At 39.5% G+C, this 24,600-nt stretch overlaps 1 protein-coding gene across 1 annotated transcript in view; it reads right to left on the bottom strand.

The window, feature by feature from the left end:
• The window catches only part of LOC149312850 (putative ATP-dependent RNA helicase DDX60), an 87,622-nt gene extending 66,614 nt beyond the window's left edge, over positions 1–21,008 (bottom strand). The window contains exons 1-7 of the mRNA XM_089525518.1: positions 20,944–21,008; positions 14,542–14,782; positions 10,561–10,621; positions 8,914–9,100; positions 6,991–7,332; positions 2,487–2,603; positions 764–895 (exon numbers count right to left, since the gene is read on the bottom strand). Of these exons, the coding sequence (XP_089381644.1) occupies positions 764–895; positions 2,487–2,603; positions 6,991–7,332; positions 8,914–9,100; positions 10,561–10,621; positions 14,542–14,746 (1,044 nt within the window). The 5' untranslated portion in view covers positions 14,747–14,782; positions 20,944–21,008. The remainder of the gene's footprint in view (positions 1–763; positions 896–2,486; positions 2,604–6,990; positions 7,333–8,913; positions 9,101–10,560; positions 10,622–14,541; positions 14,783–20,943) is intronic.
• Positions 21,009–24,600: the final 3,592 nt, after the last annotated feature.

Genomic DNA, 24,600 nt, shown 5'->3' with positions numbered 1-24,600 from the left:
TGCAATGGTTAAATGCTGGTCCTGAAGCCACAACATTGTAAGTTTGATCCTGGAGAGCTCCAGGGCCAACTCAGCCTTCTATCCTTTCGTAGGTCAGTAAAATGAATACCCAGCTTGTTGGGTTCAATTGGCTTACACATTGTAAACTGTTTAGACAGTGCTAGTTCACTGATAAGTGAACTAGAAAAGTAATTAGCATTGCTATTGCTGTATCCACACTGCAGAGATAAAGCAGTTCGATACCACCTTTAACTGACACCTTACAGAATCCTGGGATTTGTAGTTTGGTGAGACATCAGAGCTCTCTGACACATCAGGCTGAATACCTTGCCAAACTACAAATCTTATGACTCCACAGGATGGAGACATAACAGTTAAAGTGGTGCCAAACTGCTTTATTTCTGCAGTGCAGAAGATCTAAGAGTCACAGTAAGCACCAGCAATCTGGCAACATTCCACAGTCAATAGAATGATGTTATGTTGCAACATAATGTTGTTAGAAATTGTCTTTGTTAAAAGAAAATGGTCTCTTTCTCCATTAGTTAGTTTAACACAATAGCTACTACAAGACACTGGAAGTTTTAATATGACAGGAGCTAATAGCATACAAGTATTCTCAGAGCTACTGAGCAACTATTTATTCAGAGGAAGATGACTGACTTAAAACTGGAACACTGATACAACAAACACAGCAATCTTTATTATAAATTGTGGCATTAAGCATTTAGAAGCAAGCTTGATATAATAGCAAATGACTTCTCACCTGCTTTGCAGTGGCAGTTTTACTTTGCTGTTCCTTATTGTACATGTTGAGCACCAATGACCATGACACAATGCACACAATGTATCGGATATCCTCTTCTTCTTCTGGGATTAAGGACATTTTATGGATGATCTGCCATTTATATATGTTTTAAAAATTGACATGATTAGCAAGCACCTTTCCTCTTTACAACGTAGCATGAAGCATTTTTTTTAATTCCAGTATGACACACAAACTTTAGTGTTCTTCCATTTTTAAATAAAATGCTACACCATTTTTCTCTATATATTCTAATGAAAATACCAAAGATCTACATAGATTTTTAGATTAGGTTTTGTTTGTTTGTTTGTTTTCCCTTGTTTTCCCTGTTGAGGTCTTGCAAACCCAGGGCTGTGGCCTCCTTGACTGAGTCAATCCATCTGTAATGCAATTTCCCTCTATTCCTACTCTCTTTTACCTTACCAAACATTTTCTTGTCTAGTGTGCCATTTCTTCTCATGATTTAGTCATTTTGGCTTCTAGGGAGAGTCCAGGCATGGTCTGCCCTGGAACTCATTTATTTGTCTTTTGGGGGAGTCCCTGGTATCCCTAGAACTATCCTCCAGCCTCACATTTCAAATGAGTTCTCTTTCTATTTCTTCACTATCTAGCTTTCACAAACATATAAAGAAATCAGAAATCCTAACTTTGGTATTCAATGATATCTCTACATATCTCCACTACTACTTAGTCTCTTTGTTGTTGTTAACTGCCTTCAAGTTAAGTTTGATTTATGGCAACCCCATAAGTGACACACCACTCAATTGCTCTGTTCAAGTCCTGCAGGCTCAGAGACGTGACTTCTTTGATTGAGTCTATCCATCTAGTATGCGGCCTTCCTCCCTTTTTACTACCCTCCACCTTTCCTAGCATTATTGTCTAGAAGAGTTGTGTCTTCTTATGCGGCTGAAGTATGAAAACCTTAGTTTGGTCATCTTCTAAATATCCAGAATTATAGAAGAAGCATCAGTTTAGCCTAGATAGCTCAGATAACATAACATAAGCCTTTTACTTTCAGAATCCAGGGATCAGATCCTTTTACAAAACAGATCACTCCCTTCTGTGGCTGATTGTGTGGCTGATCAGACTGTGTTGATGCAGAACAGAAAGTTAATGGTTCTAGCCCAGCCATCAAAGAAAAGCATTTGTGGGGAGGCCATATACTGGAGAAGGGACTATAACTAAGTGGTAGGACTTTGTCAGAAGGAGGTCACAAATTATGTTAATGGTTCCAGTAGACATTAATGTGAAACACCACTGCCTTAATCACTAGGGAGATGGGACCAACCAGAGTAGCCTTTCCTAGTTTAAAGTAGTCTCATCGTTAGTCAAATAATATACAGTTGTATGCACCATTACTTTTCACGTAATTGTTTCATTTATTTTCCTCCTTTCTTTTAATGAGAAGGCATGGCTCTCCTGTTTCCAACTTTATCCTTACAATTCTGTGGGGTACATCAGGCTGAAGAGGTGTGACTGTCACAAGATCACCAACTGAATCATATGACCCAGTCGGAACTTGAACCTAGCACCACACTGGCTCTATTTCAGCTGATGATGTCATCATTTTATTTAATAGAGCTGCCTTAACTATAGTCTGAAAAGACAAACTGGTAAACCTCTGCAACATTTTATAAATCATCTTCAGAAGGAATGTCAAGTAAATTATGAAAAGACCAATTACCTTTTCATCCACATCTTCTAGAGATAAACAACCAAAAAAAGAGACGAATGATTCTGCATCAGATGCCTTCAAGTGTTCTGCTTCATTTTCCAGATACATTCTAATCTCTGATTCATGCTTAAAAGAAGATTTTAAAAAATGATTTTTTTCTAGATTCTTTATGTCTCTGTCTAAGCAAGCATTTGACAGTGTTTGTGGAATGTTGCATGAAATTTTTACGTAACACGTGATTTGAAGCAGAATTAAGAAATTAAGACAGAAGGGGAGAAAGCCCTACATTAACTACATTTTGGATTTCATGGTATCCATCAACCCAGTCCTATGCACCATTCCACTGACGCATCCATTCATGGGCCCTAGCAGAAGCATCACAGCATGACTACCTGAAAATTAGGGGTGGCACTGCTATTTCCACATTGTGGCATATCTTAAAGTGAAGAGCCACCTTTGCTTTATCTTTCAGCAGTCACCACTTGTCACAGTACCTACCTATATAATACTTTTCCTACAGTCCATGGCCCTCAGTTGGGACAAGTTGGAACAAAAAGATTAATGGTTCACTCAAGGTTAAATTAAATCACTATGGCCCTGTCTGCATGGGCCAAATAAAACAGCCTCTCTCATACTCTTGGCTGGGACACCTGAAAATGCATGGCCTAAACCCCAAGTCTGATACAAACAAACTGAACATCTGGCCCATTCAGCATCAAACCCATGGTACAACCCTGTTAAAATGGATTTAAGTAAGTTCCTGTCTGCTCCCGATTTTTTAAGAAGATCTGGAGCCCTTTGTTCTAGACAGCTATTTAAAACATGTCCTGCTCTGCTGCCTGGCATGATCACCACTGGTGCACATTACTCACTGTGAGATCAGAACGAGGCATGTGATTAAGGTTGAGTGTTCTGATCTCAGGAGCAAGTGCCATCACCACCATACCAGGCAACAGAGTAGAACACCCATGCGAACAACCACCTGGCATCAAAATGGAGAGCCCCACTAATGGGGGGAGGTTGGACCAGCTTTGGGGCTAGGATAGATACTTAAGCTTGTCACCCAAGTATCCTGGCCAGTGCAGATAGGACCTGTCAAAGAATGAGTATTTGTATTAGTAAATGATATCGTAATGATATATGGTTTATGCTTATAATAACTTAAAGAAATAATGACTGAGTGATGTCTTAAAGAATATGTAAGAGGTTTTAATTCCATTCATTCCTTAACTATAGGTCAATACCCCTATCTAGAAATACCAACAGTCAGTTCACAAGTAATACTCTGAAAACTCTTCCCTGAACAACTTTTACCACACTCTAGCAACAGTTTCTTAAGTACCAATATGTATGTTTGAAATTTTGTCCAAATGAGACTTTGTTTTTTGCTTTTAGCACCCAAGATTTTTTTAATGTCTTATATTGGTTTTTAACTAGCATACTGCTCAGGTGGGGCATGGAAATCTGAAGTACACTGCATCACTATATCTAATGTTGCCTGTGGGCTTTGTTTCATTTTAATTGTTGTTGTTAAAATGCATGCACTATGATAATTCAACACAAGAGTGATGGCTTTTAGCACAATTCATCACCCTCTTGGTCCTGGCAGGGTTACTGTCCCTCCTCAAATGTCTTGCCATGGTAGTCCTAAAATAATATCTCCATTTTTAGTGGCAAATAAGTATATTTTCATCACTGCATTAAAGCCTATTACTTAAAAAAATCTCTGGAGTTGCCAGTTATATAGCTCAACCTCTCATGAATCAGTGCAATTCCATATAACCAAAACCTTCTCCTTCCATTCAGCCATCCTCCCACCTACTGCAGATCGCTAATAGGGAGTGCATAAATTGTTACCAGGAGGTAAAAAAAGGAGAATCAAAGCTGGGAGATGCAGAGAATAAGGCATGGATAGGTGAGGAGTTTAGGAGAATAGTCAGTTTCCAATGTGTCCTTTAAGTACATTTGGATGAGTACACTTCAACAAGCAATATTAAGCAGAAGAGAAAGATAGGCCATAAAACAAGGTCCTTTACATTTTAACTTACCTTTTTTAAATTAAAATTTTAATCAACATAATAAATATCAATGCATGAATTCCATTCTCTAGTTGGCTAGCTACCTGGTAAGCATATCTGATTGTGACAGAGCCGGAATATAAAGACTGTGAGCTCAAATATATCTCCAAACAAGGATTTTAAAGGCACGGACTAAGGCTTTGGCTGGAACTCAAAAAGAAGTAGGAAACCCATGGAGGAATGTTATGGTGGTATTATATGGTCTGAGTTATAACAGAAGACAGTGGAGTTCTGAATGTAACTGAAGGGGCCAAGGGCTTGTCTACATGATTAAAATGCTCCTTACTTAAGTCAATTAGAATGCAATTCAGCCACATGCAATCTGTAAGAGTTTGGGCCTTTTGTAGGAGACAGACTCTTTAAACTCTGCCAAAAAATGCTTACAATTTTAACTGCAGTATCCACAAATATCCACAAGGATGTGGATTACAGAATGGTTGGCCATTTGTCTGCTTTGCATGGGTTCAGATGGCTGCACATTTTTGGAAGAGAGGGGAGAAAGATGCAAATAGATGCAAATTTGCACAGGAACGTAAAGACAAATATTGGTGTGCATGTGTGAAAATCTGTAACAATTTGCATAATACACTTGCATGTAGACTATCCCCAAGGTTTGACAGACGTAAGCCTTATAGAAAAATGTTGCTACTTTCAGACTCAAAGTTTGTTAGACCATTGATCAGAATTTCACCATGAGGTACAGAGAGAACTCAAGAAAAATGATTTGTGAACCACAACTCCCAGAGTCCCCTAAACAACATGGCCAGAAAGCACATAGTCAGAAAAACTAACTTCTCAAAATAAGGATATAGGGAAAGGCAAGATAATGATGACCGAAAAATGAAAGCAAGTAAAGAAGAAAGTGAAAGATACACCTAAGCTTGCAGCACCATACAGCTTTCCTTTTAATTGTTGGTAAGGTACGTCATTAGGGGAAACTGACATTTTTTAAAAAAAACCCTCCAAATCCATCCAGCTGCATTATGATAGAACGGAATGGATTCTTAGAGTGAAGTCATCCAGAAAGTGTCATTTGGAGGACTAGAATGAATGAGTCTAGGAACTGCAATCCATAACTTGGTTAAAAATATTCAAATGCACATCATAGAAATAAAATAATGGTAATTTTTTAATATTTAAACTTATATGGATTGTAGTGAGAAAGTGAAAGGTGTACATGACCAAGAACAACAGACATTAAGAGTGATATGTGTTGTATAATTATATGCATTAAATGAATTAAATAGAATGAGTGAATACCCCGTGTTTCTGCTAGTATTGAATATATAATATACTTCATGTTGCTGCTAGCAATATTTCTAAAGAAAATATTGATAATTATCCCCATTTCTGCTTCAAAAATTTTATCAAATCCTTCCAACTCTTCTTCATGTCTTGCTAATATTTTGTTTTTGATCAGTGTTGTTAATTTATCTAAAACCACTATATCACCAAGTTTCATACTTTTAGGAAAACTAATGGGAATGACCAGGATAAAGAAAAGGAAATTATAACATTTTAGGGGGGGGGGGGACAGCTCTGGGAGGGAAGGGAGTCAAATAATGGTTAGGGCCAGAGCAGACGGGTAGGGAAAAGTGGGTCAATCATTCTTTTTCAGAAAGCATGTTGAAACGCTGCTGTCCACACAGTCCACTCCCAAGGCACGCTGAACACTCACAAGCAGACCACATGGTACAGCATCAAGCCTCATCTGTGGATAATTTTTTGGTCACCTCCCCACTATGCATGCACATCGTCACACAACACACCACCTGAAGCCTTCAAGTACCTTCCACATCCTGCCCAAATACCATCCCATTGTATGGCCTCCCCTTTGATTGATCACCCAGTTGCACATGTGATGCTCTGCCCATACAGGGCATCAGTACATCAGTGTGCAAGTTGTACATTGGCAAAACACAATCATGGAGGGTCTCCATGCATATCTCCTTCATCCCATGCTCCCGTTGGACTGTCTGGTTTGTGTATGGTGTAATTTTTTTGCTCTGCCACAGCTCCGCATTGGCACCGGGCTGTTTATATGCAGGCACGAAGATGCACAATTTCCATGCTAAGCCAGAGTATCCCGGCTTTTTTTGCTCTGTTTTTGAGCCCCAGAGTGCTGCTTTGTTTCACTTTCCATCTGCTTTTGAGGTGTGCATTGTATAAATGCCTCACCATCAAAGCAGCTGGAAGCTGTTTTATTTTGTCCATATATTTCACCCCTTAAAGAGGACATAACATGGAATTTGAAGGAAAGAGAATATGAATTTGACATTGTTACTCTTGGATGTTTTCTATACTCTTATATATTGTTTTTATTTTCATTTATTTTTATTAAAAATATTAATAAATCTTGAGACAATCTATGTATTTTCCCATTTAATATATATATATATATATATATATATTAAAAAGCCAGTGTCATTATTTACCTCTCCAAAAAATTTCCAATGGTGCTGTCCAGTGTGGATACGGTACCCATATATTCCTTCTGTATCAAATTCGTAGCCTGAAGTAAGGACAACATTGATGTTTTTGAACAAGGCATGAATAATAATTATATGGAAAAATTTGGTCTGCAGTTGATTCAGTCCTTCATCTGAGGTTAATAAGAAATATGGGGAGTTATTGTTCAGAAATCTCTTCCAGTTGTCTTCTAAGCAATTATAAAATTCAGTCTTTACTGCAGTATCAGTGTTCTTGATTAGATGGTGTATCAATGCTGTTCTCAAAAAAAGGAGATGAGGATTTCCATGATATAGAAGTTCTGCATCCTGCAGGGGAGGGAATAATATTGTTTACACTTAGTTTAGAGAATGCCCTCACATATTATTAACTATAAAACATGGTTTTGCAACTTATAACCCGAGTTAACTAAAGCAGGGGATACACCTACTAGCTGATAGAGCATTCTTAGCTCCCACCCCATCATTTACTTGTTAAGTTAGCAAGAAGAAATAAATGTAGGAGGGGGGAAGGAGTTTGTTCTTCGTTTACAAGAAGAATTAGTGCTTTTATAGGATCTGAAGCAAGGCAGGACCATTGTTTTTAACAGTATTTCTTAGGTGCAGCAAACCAACCTCTGTGACACTTATTACAGTGCTCTATAGCCAATGTATTAGATGGTTAAAATAAATACAACCCCAACATGTACTACAGAAAAGAAAAAGAACTCATCCAACTGCAATTAGCTTTAGCTCACCAGTGACTTTATTCAGCAACATTTCAATTTGCATGTATGTGTGTTTGTGTGTACACACATCATACTCTCTATTTCTGATGCACAAGCGGCAAGAGCCATTGCTTATTAGGTGAAACTGAACCCATTGTATCAGTTGTGTTGGGGATTTGTACAGCTTGCAGATGTTCAACAAAATCCAAGAACCCTAAACAGCATCAGGGTGTCCTCAGGGTTCACAGAATATGGACAAACTGACTTGGGGTGGGAGGGACAGAAAACCACAACAGGCGCTGGAATCAAGTCACTGGAAACCTGGACAGAGGCATTCCACATTGCGACATGTCATTGCAAGTTCCACTTGTAAGAGTAGGCAATAATCTCAATGTACTCTGAACATTATATGAAGCTTTGTTACAGTCTGAACCTGTGTGTAGTTACTCAAAAGTAAGTCTCACCGAATTCAAAGGAACTTGATCCTAGGTTATGAACCTTTGATTGTATGACAAGTTTGTTTGTTTGTTTGTTTGGAGTATTTGTACCCCACTCTTTGACCACAAAGGCTCTCAGAGTGGCTTACAACTGGTTAATTAGACAGTTCCCTGCCCTCAGGCTTACAACCTAAAAAGACATGACACAAAAGGAGAAGGGAATGGCAGTGGGGAAGGGGGTAAGGTCCAGCGGCTCTGGACCTTATAGTCCAGAGGAGAACTGGAGGAGGGATCCCCTTCTAACTCTGGGCTAGGCCTGATGGAGCTGGCCTGCCTCTCTCTCTCCCTGAGGCCAGATGGTATCAGATGGACTGGAGGGAGGGCTCTCTTTTGCTACATCCACACTGCAGAAATAATCCAGTTTGAGACTGCTTAAACTGCCCTGGCTCCATGCAATGAAATTCTGGGAACAGTAGTTTTGTGAGACGTTTAGCTTTCTCTGTCAGAGAGCTCTGGTGCCACAATAAACTACAGTTCCCAAGATTTCCTAGCATTGAGCTGGGGCAGTTGAAGCGGTCTCAAACTGGATCATTTCTGCAGTGTGTTTTGGACCTTTTTTACTCTAGTTAAGAAAGAGCTTCAACATGCCATTGATTAATTTTATCTAACAGATTATGCATACCCTCCCATCAGAGAATACCAGTCTAACAGCCATCATTTTTTTAAAAAACACCATTTTCCCTTACCTTGAAGAAAACAATTATGTATTTAAGTCCTTTACTTGCTAAATTCAGTAAAAAGCATTCCACTAGGTAAAAGAAGTGCAAATTCTGTCCTTGCTGTAATGTTGAGTCATGTGCACAAGTGATAAACAGTGCATCGCCATCAATCAAAATATATTCTGACTCAACATAACCATTCAGCAAGCTGACTCTGTAAAAGAGAAACATGTACTAATTTTGAGGTACAACTTTTATGGTTCTGCAAGACAGAGAGAATTTTGACAAGTAGGATGGCAATTAGAAACAGTACAACTTGGTATGTGCTGGGACAACAAAGCACTTCAACCAATGGTATCAAAAGGCATACCTGAGGCAGGTGTAAAATGTATCATCAGTGAAAATTAAACAAGAGAAAAGGACAAGGAAGGAAATATTAGCAATTTTGAAGACTTTTCTTTTATAGCAATGATTAAAGAATAAGATGGGTGACTAAAAGGTGCAGAAGAACCAACATGGACACAATCTCCCACCAGTTCCTGGTGTAGATTGTTCATCAAGACTACCAAAGATGATTCTGTCTCATAACTGGCCTGAAGCCAGATTGATATGGATCTAAATTATCCATTTTATCTAGAAAGTGCTGGAGTTGTGACACCACACATACTTCAGCATGTTGCCAAAACCTGGAACACTGAAGACTTACTGGAAATTTCCAAATAAAGTGGGTTCAGGGAGATTATTCTTAATAAAACTGAATTCTCACCTGTATCTCTTGTACTTTGTCACAAAGGGACACTTACTATTTCCACCAACGAGGCATGTTTACCCTAGCCAGTTTTATAAGGCAGTAAGAGCAAATGCCAAGCACAAGTGGTTGGTCTCACCTCTTCAACGATTCTGTGGGTTTTTTGGACTATATAAAACAGGGTTAGGCAACCTGCGGCCCGGATGCGGCCCAGTGAGGCCTTGGGACTGGCACCAGCCCGGTCCTGCCACCGATTGCCGCCGGGGCCTTTGGCCTCTCGCACGCAGGGGCAAGGGGGGCAATTGTCTATAGACGCCTCAGAAACATGCATTTATATTAACATTTTTTTTAAAATCAGCAAATTTTTTTGCGTGTCCTCCACTTTTTTTAAAAAAGTGTCCACCATTTGAAAATTTTGTCCTACATTTGTCCCGGTTTATTTATTTATTTAAATTTTTAAAAAATTATTTAATTATTTATTTTTTGGCTTCGGCCCCCCCCAGTTGTCTGAGGGACAGCAACCCGGCCCCCGGCTCAAAACGGTTGCCTACCCCTGATATAAAACAACAACTATCTACTATTCACTGCTATAAGCAGAGATCCATGTTCTCAGATCAGAATCAATTTCATTATTTGAGTCAGAACAGATCCAGTAACATCATCTGCAATTTGCCTACAGATTAATTACCTCAGAGTATTGCATGGTCTACTCTTTTTTAACCCTCATGAGTCAGAACATGATAGACCTTTTACCCCCACCCACTCCCCAAGTTTTACTGGATGACTCTTGAGTATTTGCAGGCTTATGCTGAGTTTATCAGCCTGTGTTCTCCATTTATACCTTAAGTGTCTCTTTCAAAACATTCAAGAATATCAAGTAGAATTATTAGGAGAATTATAGCCCATTCTCAGCCAGTCATACTTACTCAGCTTTTGGTAGGTTCTTCAAAATTAATTCACTTATCTGTCTTACGAAGCATTGTAATTCTGCAAAGGCATGTTTTGAATGAACAAAAAATATATTTGAATGAATAATCCAAGTATTATGTGAGGTATTTCTCAGGTCCAATTAATATTTAAAAAGAGGCAGCTTTGCATCTCAGATCTGAAGCAACATGGAAGCAGAATGACACAAGAGGTCTTCTCTGTAACCCCATGTGATCTCCTGACAGCTTAATGCATGTTTTATTATTTTGAATAAAGTTCAATATATCTGTTGGAAGTACAATATGTTTCAAATAGCAAAATTTATTACTTGCAACGGGGAAAAACAGTTTAGATGGTAATAATAACAAAAAATGCTTTTTCTTTCCTCCTTTTTCTATTGCTCCTGAAACAGTAAAAATTTTCATCTATACAAGATATGAGCAAAAACAGCTTTCAAATTTGAAGGCTGTTTCTATAATATCTTTTTTTGTTTAGTGAGGATGTAATCTTAACACTCCAATCCACTGGTATGCTTATGTTAGGATAGAGAAGCTGTCTGAAAACGCCACAGATGTAGGTCTAGTGCTTTTGGCATTCTGCAGGTGTAAGACTTTGATTCAGAGGATGCTGGGGCAAAGGCAGACAAGAAGCAGGTTAATATCACATTCTCTGTATTTGGTTTTGCAGAGGTGAGTCCCATTCAGTTAGATATTCTATCTCAATAAATTTTAGAACTGGGTCTCTCACCAGCTTAGAGCTAGTACAGTATTTCCCAATACATACAATTTAAACCAACAGGAGGAAAATAATTAACCAATAGCAACAATAATGTTAAGTCTTCTCCCACTTTATTGCCTGTCCTGGCTGGTACAAGCCATCATGGCTTCAGAAATTGCAGATAATCTGCAGGGTTTGGAGATTTTATGATTTTTAGACTACAACTTCCAGACTCTTACAATGACTTGCTTCAGATCAGGGATGCAAATAGCAGACAGGTCATCCACGGGTTTATAACAACAGACAATCAACACAGTGATAGCAATAAATTAACAATAGGGCTAATGGTCATCCAAGGCTATGGTCTTATTAGAAACCATGCCAGTCCAAACTGAGTAGATACAGAGGCAAGAGCAGGCAATGCAAAGTCCAAGCATGGGCAGGGTAAAGCAAATAGTAGACAAGGATAATGCCACAATGAAAAGAAATGGCAGTGCAAGGTTGGCATTGGTTGAACAGTCAGAAAATATGAAAGAATCACCTGATAAATCTTGGGCCCCATATAGAGACAGGGCTTTTACAGCTTAGCTTTCTGAACCTCACTCAGAGCTCAGGAACAGGCACTTTCAGCATTGTATGTTCCTGGGAGGAAGGCCCATCAATCAGGAATACTTCTTACACTTCGGTCATTCCTTGTAGTTGCCTGTCTCCCAGTGGGTTCACAAATAACCTTAGCATTACTGCTCCCAAGGGCTGGGAGGGGACCCCATTTCTCCCAATCTGCACTGTTTTATGCCCAGGGAACTTGAGTTCAGGTTTGCTGGATGACTAAACCCCACCCACCCCGACCACATGACATGACACCCTTTCTTGAAATCTGAAACAATCTAATGTGTAGGCCTGCCCAGAATTTGAAATAAACATGAGAGAACCTGTTGTATGTCCCACCATTTCAAGAAGCTAGGCTGGAAAGTAAAAATATAGAGTTTTCTTTGCAGTGGGATCTCGCTTGTGGAATTCCCTCCCAAGGGAAGGCAGGTTGGCTCCACTGTCACTGAACTTCTGTGAGGCTGCTTGCCCTGCTTCATTGGCTATCTATCTGCCTTAGAACTAGGCTAGCATTTGGGGCTGTTTTGATTATACAGTTGGCCCTCCTGTCAGCAACTCATCTGAGCCCTGTAGCCAATGTTGGCATAAGGCAGAGTAGACTGGCAAATTCAGAAACATGGTTCTCAGTCCTCAATTGAGCTAACAGCAGTTGGATGTCTTCCAGGAACTGAAGAAATTCAGGAACCTCCGGGGACTCTCAGCGACCGATGCCAGGCTTCAGTTGATTAACAACCAGACAAACGAAGGCCGTCCTGCGGACGTCCCATTTTAAAAAAGGGGCGTCTCTTCTAGACGCCCCTGGCTCTAATACGGACTCTGTCCGTACAATATGGCGCCAGCCGTTCCACACGGCCGGCGCCATCTTTACGTATCGGACGCTGTGCGTCCGAACATGTCGTGGTGCTAATGACGTCGCGAGTGCGCCAGCGGCGCCTCGCGACATCATTAGGGTGCCGCAGAAAGAAGCTCATTTTGGAGCTTCTTTTTTGCTCCGCAAGGGAGCCGCGCAGTGTGGCTGCAACGGCTCCCTTACGGAGCAAACGGCGGCGGTGGCAGACCGCCTCAAAGCGGCGGTCTATAACCTGCCCAAGTCTCCCAAAGTGCTTTATTTACTGTGCTATAATACAGATTACAAACAAATACCAACTCCTACTACAACCCACACAGCAATCACTGGAAGCCTCTGTGCTTATATAGCCTTCAGACCATGCGGACTCCCAACCCAGTGACTTCCTGTGTTACAGTCTAAAGTGTCCCCCTGTGCAATCCAGCTAGATGTTTCATCAGCCAGGCTTAGTGCATGCAGGCATCAGAGTGTCCATGAGCCTATGAGCATCAGCTGTGCTTGATCAGCCTTGTCCTTCCCAGGCTAGATGCTCATGGTCAGACACACACACATCCAAGCATTTCCCAGTGTGCTGGATTTAACCCTCGACACCTCCATACCCACAGATTCAACTATCCACAGCTTGAAAATATTCAAAAATTATATAAATGCCAAAAAGCAAACCTTGATTTTGCCATTTTATATAAGGGACACCATTTTACCATGCTATTGTGTTTAAAGGGACTTGAGCATCCACAGATTTTATCCATGGGGTGGGAGCCTGGAACCAAACCCCAGTGGATACTGTGGACCTACTGTACTGAATGTATTAAAACAAATACATTGTTACACAATTGTATTGATTAAAAATATATCAAGTAGTATCTAGGGAAACATCCAAATCAATAATGTAAACTAGAGTTTTATTGTGCAGTTTAACTTACAATCTATATCTTCCTAATGTAAATCATAGTATAAACCAGCTTGATTTTAATCAAACCACCCTGGAAAACAACCGCAGAGTAAAGTGCTATGGGCCTCATCCCCATTACATTTTAAACCAGTTTGCAAACCAGTTTGAAGTTATTTAAATGACTCTTGTTTGCACTTGAGCCAAATCGCTGAAATAGTTTGGAGAGGGGGATTATGCACTAGACTCATTTAACGTGGTTCCTTTTTCATGCTCATTTTTTCCACATCTTTGGCAATAAATTGATCCAGTGCAAATGTGAATGGGATGCGGATCAGAATCGATCAGATGATTGTCTGATTGGGATTGAATCACTGGTCAGTGTGAATGAGAAGTAGGTTATTTTACAACAAGAAAATGAAATCAGGGCAAATACAGTGTGAACCACGCTCTGCTGTTGAATTGATCCATCAATTCAGATCGCAAACTGATTTATTTGTAAGTGGGAATGAGGCCATGGTTTGTTTAGCTGCTTCTACTACAAATGGGAGTGAATGGGCAGCATGGACCAGCATCCAGTCATCCACAATAAGTCAGGTTTCCCAGAAGTCCCTGGCCTACTGAGTCTGGGTCACCAGCCTGTTTGTCCCCAGAAAACCTGCAAGCAAAAATTATTTGCTCCACACCAAATATAAGAGAAGTAATGACAGTGGGCAAATGCAGCAACTAGTTCTCTGTGAGACAATGATGATCACAACAACGATGAGGCAAATTCAGGGACCTACTCTGGTTCTTCCTTCTATACACCGTAAGGTTTAGCAAGAGTCTGGATGTGACAAAACATATAGTTCAGAGACATCAAGAGCAATATAAACACAGCTGAAGTTCACTCACCTAGCTGTCAATAATCACACATACCTTGTTCAGAAGGAATTTTTTCCACCTTTCTGCCACATTTTTTTGCCAGGTTTTCTGCTGAAGAGCCTACGGCTCCTGCACATTCTTTAGAAGCCTTCTTAGCTTTAGAACCTTTTGCCTTCTTCTTGCCAATGACTATATCAGGACATACATCCTTCTCTTTGACTGAGTTTACTTTTGGGTTTTTAGCCTTCTTCTTGCCCATGCTCACATCTGGATATCCCACTACTTTTTCATACGCCTTGAAAGAACCAAACACATGCATACACAGTTCTAACATTCCAAACGCCCATAAATGAAATCTACCATTTTGTTTAAAAATATGAAAGCTATAAGCTAATATATCACAATTCATCTATATAAAATGTATATGCATTCTCAGTCATAGTAATATTTATAATAATAATAATAATAATAATAATAATAATAATAGTCTATAATTCTATAATTAACTTGAAATACCTGAAATGACATGTATGCCAATAGGACCCTGAGGTTCAGCCTTCCTGGATTATTTTGATTTTGAAACTGGTTAATTTTAGTTAGGTGCATTATTTGCTACAACACGATGGACACATTCTGCTGACAGCAGCAGAAGCAAAGTTGTGCTTATACTAATGCTGCATATTGCAATGCAAAGCAGATAAAAACACTTAAAGCATTAAGTACATTGAAAAAAAACTTTTAAAATGAAAATAAATGATGATAAAGCAACCTGTCCCAAAGAAAGACTAGTTCTGGATCTCACATCAATGTGACAGTGCTTCATTAACATAAAAGGTTATGCCCAAATGGCCACCTTGCGCACCTCTGGGCTCAAAACACCTTTTGTCAAACCAACTGATGGGACCTTTGCTCAGTGTGAATGAATCAGGCCTAGTCAAATCACATGCTGAAAGGACCATATATAATCCATTTAGCAAGGATTTGAGGAGACAAAACTTTGTCCTTTCTAGGTCCAGAACGGCAGACAAATAATTTTAAAGTTGTCTAAGACTTCACTCGGACCTGAAACCAAAGCTTACTTGATTGATGGCAACCAAAAACAAAGTGTCTGGTGGAGAGTTTGTTTAGGTATTTGAGAGATGAAAGGAAATGATTTTAACTGATGATGCTTCATGCACTTTACAACACCTGGACAAGATCTGGAGTCAATGGTTTAACACTTTTAAAACAAATTCTCCACTTTGGGAAATTCTCAAGTTCCTTTGAGGAGAGCAATCATGCTTTCGGTTTCCTATGGAACTTCTACGGATTGCAGTTGGTTCTATAGGTATAAATAGCAGCCCAAACCTTAGCCTTTTTGCTGCACCCCCCCACCCCCAATCCAGTGCTTGTTGCCATCAGGCTTCAGTCTGAGTCACTTTCCCTTTGTTTCTCTCTGCTTCCCTAAACCAGCCCACATAAGCCTTGTGGTGTAAGCCTTTCCTGGTTTCAGTGGACCACCTCTTCTGGATTGGTAGATATATCCTGTTATTCAACCCTCAACCTCCACTGTCCCCTTTCATTTGCCTATATTTGATTAGCTCTGTATGTTGTGTGAGCGAGTATGTGTGTCCTATATTTTTCCAAGAAAAAGTTCATGTAGTTCTCCATATTTGGAGTTATTATCAGTTATAGTTGGTGCTCCATTCCTGCATAAGTTATCCCCTCTCACAAAGCCAAGCTAAACATTCCCCAACTAAAGATAGATTGCAACTGTTAGTGGAGGCTCTATTATCCCCACACATTTTGGATAACACCAAGTTCCCATTGATTCAGTGGGTCTACTCTAGTAGTAGAATTGGTGTCAGTTGGGCAGTGGATCTCCTTTAGGTTTCAGTGCAAGATTTAGAAAGGGGTTATACCATATGCTGAGCTTTAACTATGAAATAGGTGCCTCACCTTGGACAGATTCATACTAAAACTCAGATATTTGTTGATTTATGGCAACCTCATGAATTTCATAGGGTTTTCTTAGGCAAGGAGTACTCAGAGATTCCTGCCTCTGAAACATAGCCTACAGCACCTTGAAGAATTAAGAGTCCATTTTCCATTATTAAGTACCACATTGTTTTCTTTGGGCCTTATGGGCAAACTACATATTACACACACACATTCATGTAGTTGGTTGTATTATATATAAATGTTCTTCATGGACTTTGACCATAGAAGCACTTTACCCTTGCTCTCAACCTGTTACTCACCAAAGCCAATTCTTCCAGCACTGTTGTCACACCTCAGAAAACATTGCTGTACTGAGCCCCAGTGCAGCGATCTGGTTGCTCTCTGTGCCTCACCCCAGTTCTGCAGTTTTCTTTAGTGATGAGACCAAGCAAAAGGGCAGAAAGCATGTGAATGACAGCTTTGTCTACATACTGGATTTTCAGGTTGCTTTTGACAACCTGATTATCTCTTAAACCAGTAAAAGTGACAGTTTCTTCAAGGAGACAATGTAGAAAAGGTTTCATTTATTAGTCAGCATCATGGGGCAGCCACCCACACCCCAAATGAGAAGCAAAGATTAAAACAGGGAACACAAAGATACTATGAGGATAATACAGCCACTGGTTTTTATTTATAGACGTAATAACTGCCCTGCTACTGAGTATTTCCTTTGGGAACAAGTGTGGAAAAGTGTATTTTTGGACTAGAAGTGGCCAGGCTGGCTGAAGGACTTTGTGAATTCTAGTTCCAAGACTAATTATGCCAAGCTTTACTTGTTGTTAGCTGCTTTTGAGTCGACCTCAACTCATGGTGACCTTGTGAATGAGATATCTCCAAGCCCCACTATCCTCTATTTCCCTGCTCAGGCCCTGCAGGCTCAGGCCCATGGTCTCCCACATTGAGTCTATCCATCTGGCATGCAGTCTTCCTCTCTTTCTACAACCATCTACCATCCCCAGCATTGTTGTCTTTTCTAATTAGTCATTTCATGATGTGACCAAAGTATGACAGCATTAATTTAGTCATCTTGGCTTCCAGGGAGAGTTCTATCTTGATCTGTTCTAGCATTGGAACCATTTGTTTGTCTTTTTAGTTATCCATGGTATACAACTTGCCTAATTTTATAGTCCTTATATTGCAGATAGATAGGAAGCGAGGCTGAAGAATACTATCCCCATATTGTTGGAAATGACATCAATACGGAGGGTGGGTCTACACTTGCCAGAATACTCTGGGCTGCCCCCAGAGTATTCCGGCCCCGAATTCCCCCCCAAATTTGCTCCTTGCTTGCTCTTTTTTCTGTGGGTTTTTGGCTCTTACAGCAAAAGATGGGTGGCTGCCTTTCCATATGGCACTCATTCATTGCCCAGCGTTGCTGCTGAGATCACAATGAGGTGGCCTGCTATGTTATTGATACTGGGCACCTCGTTCTGACCTCAGTATCACTTTTGCCTATGGCAGAACAAGTATGCAGTAGTATGCAGCACAATCAAATGTAAAATATATAATGGTAAAGGTAAATGTAGTCCCTTGACATGAATGTTTAGTCATAACTGACTGTAGAGGGCAGTGCTCATCTCCATTTCTAAGCCAAAGAGCCAACATTGTCCAAGGACTGCTCTGGTGGTCATGTAGCCAGCCTGACTCCACCGAACGCTGTTACCTTCCCACTGAGAAGTGGTACCTATTTATCTACTTGCGTTTGCATGCTTTCGAACTGCTAGGTTGGCAGATGCTAGGACTAGTGACAGAAGCTCACTCCATCATGCAGCACCCGGGCCTCAAACTGCCAACCTGCCGATATTGCAATCAACAGAGTCAGTGTCTTAACCACTTGAGCCACTGCATCCCTGTATACAAAATTCATTTTTTTAAAAAATTAAAAAAATAAAATTTTATTTTTTTAATTTTTAATTAAGAAAATTAAAAATTAAAAATTAATTCTGTATATAGAATTAAATTATAATTCTTTATACAGAATTAAAAACATTAGCAATTGTGCAATCAATGGGAAGGGCAGCTATGAAAGAACTAGAAAAGATCCTAAAGAGGAAAGATATACAACTGAGAACTAAAGTTAAAATCACAGAAGCCATTATATTTCCCTGTTACCATCTATGGATGTGAGAGCTGGACAGTGAACAAAGCAGGTAAGAAGAAAATCAACTCATTTGAGATGTGGTGCTGGAGAAAGGTGCTGAGGATACCACGGACCATCAAAAAGACAAACAAATGGGTCCTAGAACAGATCAAGCCTGAAATCTCCCTGGAAGCCAAGAACATTAAGTTGAGGCTGTCATACTTTGGCCACATCATGAGAAGGCATACCTCATTAGAAAAGACAATGATGCTGGGAAAGGTAGAGGGAAGCAGAAAGGGAAGAAGACTACATGCCAGATGGTTAGACTGTATTAGGGACGTTGTGGGTATGAATTTACAAGACCTAAGCAGAGCAGTGGAGGATAGGGCGTCTTGGCAATGTCTCTTCCACAAGGTTGCCATGAGTTGGGATCAGCTCAAAGGTGGTTAACAACAACAACAACTGCAGTTTCATACTGCAACCCACTTTAACTTTCATGGTGGAAACTTGGGAAATCCTGGGGTAAATTCTCTGTTACAGAGCTCTAGGATCTCACTAAACTACAAATCCCAAGAACCTATATGACAGAACTATGGCAGGCAAAGTGCATTCAAAATGCTGTAAGTATACAATACAATGATGTACCAATGTCTTTCCAAATGCATACAACATTAAATGGTAAGGCCCAAGGGAGCCAACATGGTGTATTACTTTGAACATCGGACCCAGAGTCCTAACTCTAGAATCTAGAGTCTAGATTCAGATCTGAATTCAGCCATTGGAACCCACTGAGTGATCTTGGGAAACTCACACTCTCACAGTCTAAGGGAAAGGCAGTAGCAATGGGAAACGCCCTCTGAATAATTCTTGCCAAGAAAACCACGTAAGTCATATGATAACTGCCATTGAATAAATCTTTTTCGGAAAACCGTATGATACTTTGCAGTAAGTCAGAATTGACTAGAAGGCATATGATAACAACAAGGTCCAAGGATCAGTTTACATTTCAAAAGGGGTGGGGGAAATATTTGTTTAGTCATTGCTAAAAATACACAAAAACATGGTAGGCAACTGCATTGCAATAGGAATCAAACTCCATATGACAGCTGTACATTATATTATCCCCTACTGAAGTTTTAAAATTTCCAAGTTCTGGAATACTGGATGGGAAAGTTAGGGGAGCCCTGCAATGTAGTGTGCTGTTACTATCCCCATACAGTGGACTTTAACAAATATCCTGAATGCTCTATGACGTCCATCTGTTGACACCAGCTTCTCAGTATTATACAGAGATACTGAATATGAAATTTGTCCCCCACCCCTAACAGAATGAACTTTCCTTGCAAAGAAATGTAAATGTAAATGCTGCTCTTTTTTGCAAAATTATACAAAATTATAAGCACTCAAGTGCACTGGAGAGGCAATCTGAGCTTAAATTTAGATCGTCTGAAGTTCAGATTCTTAGTGAGTCGTAACTTTTGCTTCTGTCAGCTCCATCTCTCCCTCTTCCCAGAAAATCTTCACAGGGTTGTGGTAAGGATAAAATTTTATTTCTTTCATTTCATTTCATTTATATCCCGCCTTTCTCCCCGGAGGGACCCAAGGCAGCTCACAGGTAAAAACTTTTAAAATTATTATAAAATTCAAACAATTAAAACATCTATTTGTAAAATCACATAATATATGTACAATAAAATATAATATAAAATTACATAAAATGAAAAGGGCTTATTACTGTGACCTCCTTCGAGGAACATAGGATAAAAACACAAGATACAACATTATCATCGGGATGCATCCTGGCAATAGAAAAAGACAACTATAGAGACAGAACATGGTTTTTTTTTTTCATATTCTATGTCCCCATCATGTAAAATAATTAAAATAAATAAATAAATAAATAAATCTATCATAGCAACATCCAAGCATTATGTTACCTCTGTAGTGCTTCTTTGGGGCAGGATGGGAGCCATGGATTACTTTTAATTTAATTACATGTAATCCAATTAAAACTGATCAAAAAAGTTATGGATTACACACACACAGAGACACACACACACACACACTTTGCCCCAGAACAATTCATTTCAACACAACTTTCCAAAATAACAGTAAATAACACAGTAAAATAGCATGCAAAATCACAAACGATTTTTGTTACCTGGTTTTGTCATCCAGCCTAGCATCCACATTGCATCAACAGTTTGACACCCAGTTTAAATGCCCTGGCTCCATGCTCTGGGATTGTGGGAATGGTAGCTGTTGTGGATTCAGAAATTCAGGAGCATGGAGCCAGGGCAGTTAAAACAGTATCAAACTGGGTTGTTGATGCAGTGTGGATGGAGACACATATACCAGTGCAAGCAGCCCTCAACCAAGAGCAGATGTCTCCTTACCCCTCTTGCAAGAGAGTGCAGAATGGAAACGCCAAGGCAAAGATCTCTCGCCTGGCTGCCAGGGCTCTATGGGATCTCCAGCGATCGTCTCAGTGAACTGCAGCACTTGGTTTCGATTCTCTTTAAACTCGTGATTGGGCGCGGTGCCACAGAGGGCAATCAGCCCAAAGCATCAGGGAGTGCTGAACAACGACCCAGAACTGCAATGGAAACTAGGCAGCCAGCTGGAATCTAAGAAGCATTGACTAGGCTTAGACTGAGTGATTCAACAGGAGGGTTCATCTACAACATTGTCGAACTAATGCAGTTTGACACCACTTTATGACAGAATTGGGGGCATTCTTATCAAATTTGCAGATGAGACCAAACTAGGAGTAGCAGCTAATACCCCAGAGGACAGTATCAAAATTCAAAGTGATCTTAATAGATTGGAAAGCTGAGCCAAAGCTAACAAAATGAAATTCAGCACGGAGAAATGTAAGGGCGGAAAAATGAAATGCACAGATATAGGATGGGAGACACCTGGCTGAATGAGACTACATGTGAAAGGGATCTTGGAGTCCAAGTAGACCACAAGTTGAACATGAGGGTTACCATAATTGTTCACTATTACCAGGGACAAAATGTAGGACAAATTCGAGACCAAACTGTAGGACAACACTCAGCCCAAAATGTAGGACATTTAAGGTCCTCCATTTTTCTTAAATGGAGAAGGGAATGGCAGTGGGGAAGGGGATCAGGTCACGCAGTTCTTTGGCCAGTCAAAATGCACAATGACATGTCGCAAGATTTCAAAATCACACTGGCTTCTTTGGCGGGAAAATGGGAGAAAGAAAATTGAAGATGTTAGTCATAAGCCTGCATTTTTCTGTTTCTAGTCTAGCCCTCTCTACCATCTCAAGTAAGACCAGAAACATAAAATACAGGCCTATGACTAACATCTTCGATTTCTTTCTATCTTTTGCCTGATGAAGAAGCCAGTGTGACTTCGAAAGCTTGCAACATGTATATCGTGTATTTTGGTTTGCCCAATAAAGGTATCATTGTTTGGCTGTTATTGGATTTGCTATATGGCCAACACGGCTACCCCTAGAAATATTTGGTTACCTAGCTAGACCACGAATAACAGAAACAGAGTTGATTGCTCCATTGAACAAAGCAAAATCCTTGAAGGGAACCAGTGTTATTATAATAACAAGGGAACCAGTGTTATTTATAATAATTATTATTATATTTATAATTGTAATAATATGGGCCCCACAGAGGAGATGGCATAGTTGATGGAACAATCAACTCTATTATTTATTTATATATTTATTTATATATAGATATATTATATATTTATAATATAATAATTGTAATGATATTCCTCCCTCCTTAGAGGAGATAGCATATTGCTTTATTCAACGAAGCAAACAACTGTACGTATTATTTATATATTTATTTATATTTAAATATATTATATATGTATAATATTATAATAATTGTAATAATATTGGCTCCTTAGAGGAGATGGCATATTGGTTTGTTTGATGGAGCAATCAACTATTACAAGAACTGTAATAATATTGCCCTTCTTGGAGGAGATAGTGTATTGCTTTATTCAATGGAGCAATCAACTCTATTATATATGTATATGTTTATCTATATCTAAATATATTATATATTTATAATATTATAATCATTGTAATAATATTGCCCCCCTTAGAGAAAACGGCATATTGCTTTGTTCAAAGGAGCAATTATAATAACTGTAATAATATTGCCCTTCTTAGATAGTGTATTGCTTTGTTCAATATCGCAATCAACTCTATTATTTATATATTTTATATAAATATATAATATATTTATAATATTATAATAATTGTAATAATATTGGCCCCTGCCATCTGAGGCAGTACAAGCCATCAAAACAATTCCAACTTTTCTTACTTCACTGATAAGCGGTATAGAAATGTACTTGCTATTGCTATTGCTATTAAAGGAGAGCATATTGCTTTGTTTGACAGAGCAAACAACTCTATTATTTGTATATTTATTGATATCTAAATATATTATATTATAATATATTATTATTATTATTATTATTATTATTATTATTATTATTATTATGAAGCTTTATTTATAATATCATCAAAATAGTGGTATTAAGTGATCACAGATTCCCAGAAATTTGTGAGATTTATTTAGCAGAGATTTAGAGATTTTTTTCCTCTCTCTGACCTATGCATATGCCAAAGGTATACAGGTAAGTAACATCTTACCTTGGCCATGGAAACCCACTGAGTGACCTTGGGCAAGTCACACTCTCTCAGCCTCACAGGAACGCAATGGCAAGCCTCCTCTGAACAAGTCTTGCCAAGAAAACCCCATGGATCGACTTTGAAGGCACACAGCAACAATTATTATTTATTGTATTGAGATGCCACTCTTTAGAAATACTCTCAGAATAGTTTACAAATTGTTACAGTAATTAGACAGTTGTCTAAGGAACTCACCATAAAACTCCATGAAGGAGACAATTCATGTCCCTAATAAGCAATGGAAGGGTGCATCTACACTGTTGAAATAATGCAGTTTAACACCGCTTTAACTGCCATGGTCCCATCCTACAGAAATCCTGGGATCTGTAGTTTAGTGAGGCACCAGAACTTTGGCAGTTAAGGCTAAAGACCTTGTAAAACAGCACACCCCAGGATTCCATAAACTGAAATCTTACAGCACTTAAAGTGTTTCAAACTGCACTGTTTCTATAGGTTCAGTTAGTTCAAGTGTAGGATACTGAGCTGTGAATAAATTGCTTATTACATAAGAAATTCCATTACAAAATCTCCTCATCTTCAACTGTTCAACTTGCCACAGGGGGGGGTCTCAGGCATCCGTAACACTGAAGTGACTGAAGAAGCAAACAGGCTGCGTCTACACTACATAAATAATCCAGGCTGACACCTCTTTAACTGCCATGGGTCTGTGCTATGGAATTGTGGGAATTGTAGTTTTGGGAGACATGGAGCCTTCTCTATTGGAAAGCTCTGGTGCCCCACCATATTGTAATTCCCCAAATTCCATAGCATGTAGCTATGGCAGTTAAAGCGGCGTCAAACAGGATTATTTTTGTTGAGGATGGGCTCACTGAGCTTTCCAAGGAGAGGAGGAAAGCAGCAGTCAACAGGGAAATGGAGGGGAACATGGAGAGTGTGTGTGTGACTGTGTGAGTGTGTTGTATGCCTTCAAGTCAGTTCTGACTTATGGAGAGTCTAAGGCTATCATGGGGTTTTCTTGGCAAGTTTCTTCAGAGAGGGATTGCTCTTGCCATCCTCTGAGGCTGAGAGAGTGTGATTTGGTCACCCAGTGGGTTTCCATGGCTGAGCTGGGATTCAAACCCTGGTCTCCAGAGTCACAGTCCAATTACCAAACCATTACGCCATGCTGGTTCTGCATACACACACACACATTCAAACCTTGGCCTCCAGAGTTATAGTCCAGCACTCAAACAACTACACCACTCTGGCTATGCATGCATATATATACATGTATGTGTGAGTATGCAAAACCACCACAGTGTAGTGGTTTGAGCATTGGACTATAACTCCGGAGGCCAGGGTTTGAATCCCATTTGGGGATTGGCAAGGTGATATATAAAATCACCTTACCAAT

Source organism: Sceloporus occidentalis, unplaced genomic scaffold (assembly GCF_023333645.1).
Source record: "Sceloporus occidentalis isolate IW3139 unplaced genomic scaffold, rSceOcc1.0.p SCAF_5, whole genome shotgun sequence".
NCBI classification, from domain to species: domain Eukaryota; kingdom Metazoa; phylum Chordata; class Lepidosauria; order Squamata; family Phrynosomatidae; genus Sceloporus; species Sceloporus occidentalis.
Note: the sequence above shows the minus strand (reverse complement) of the source record. Positions and strands in the feature narration are given on the sequence as shown.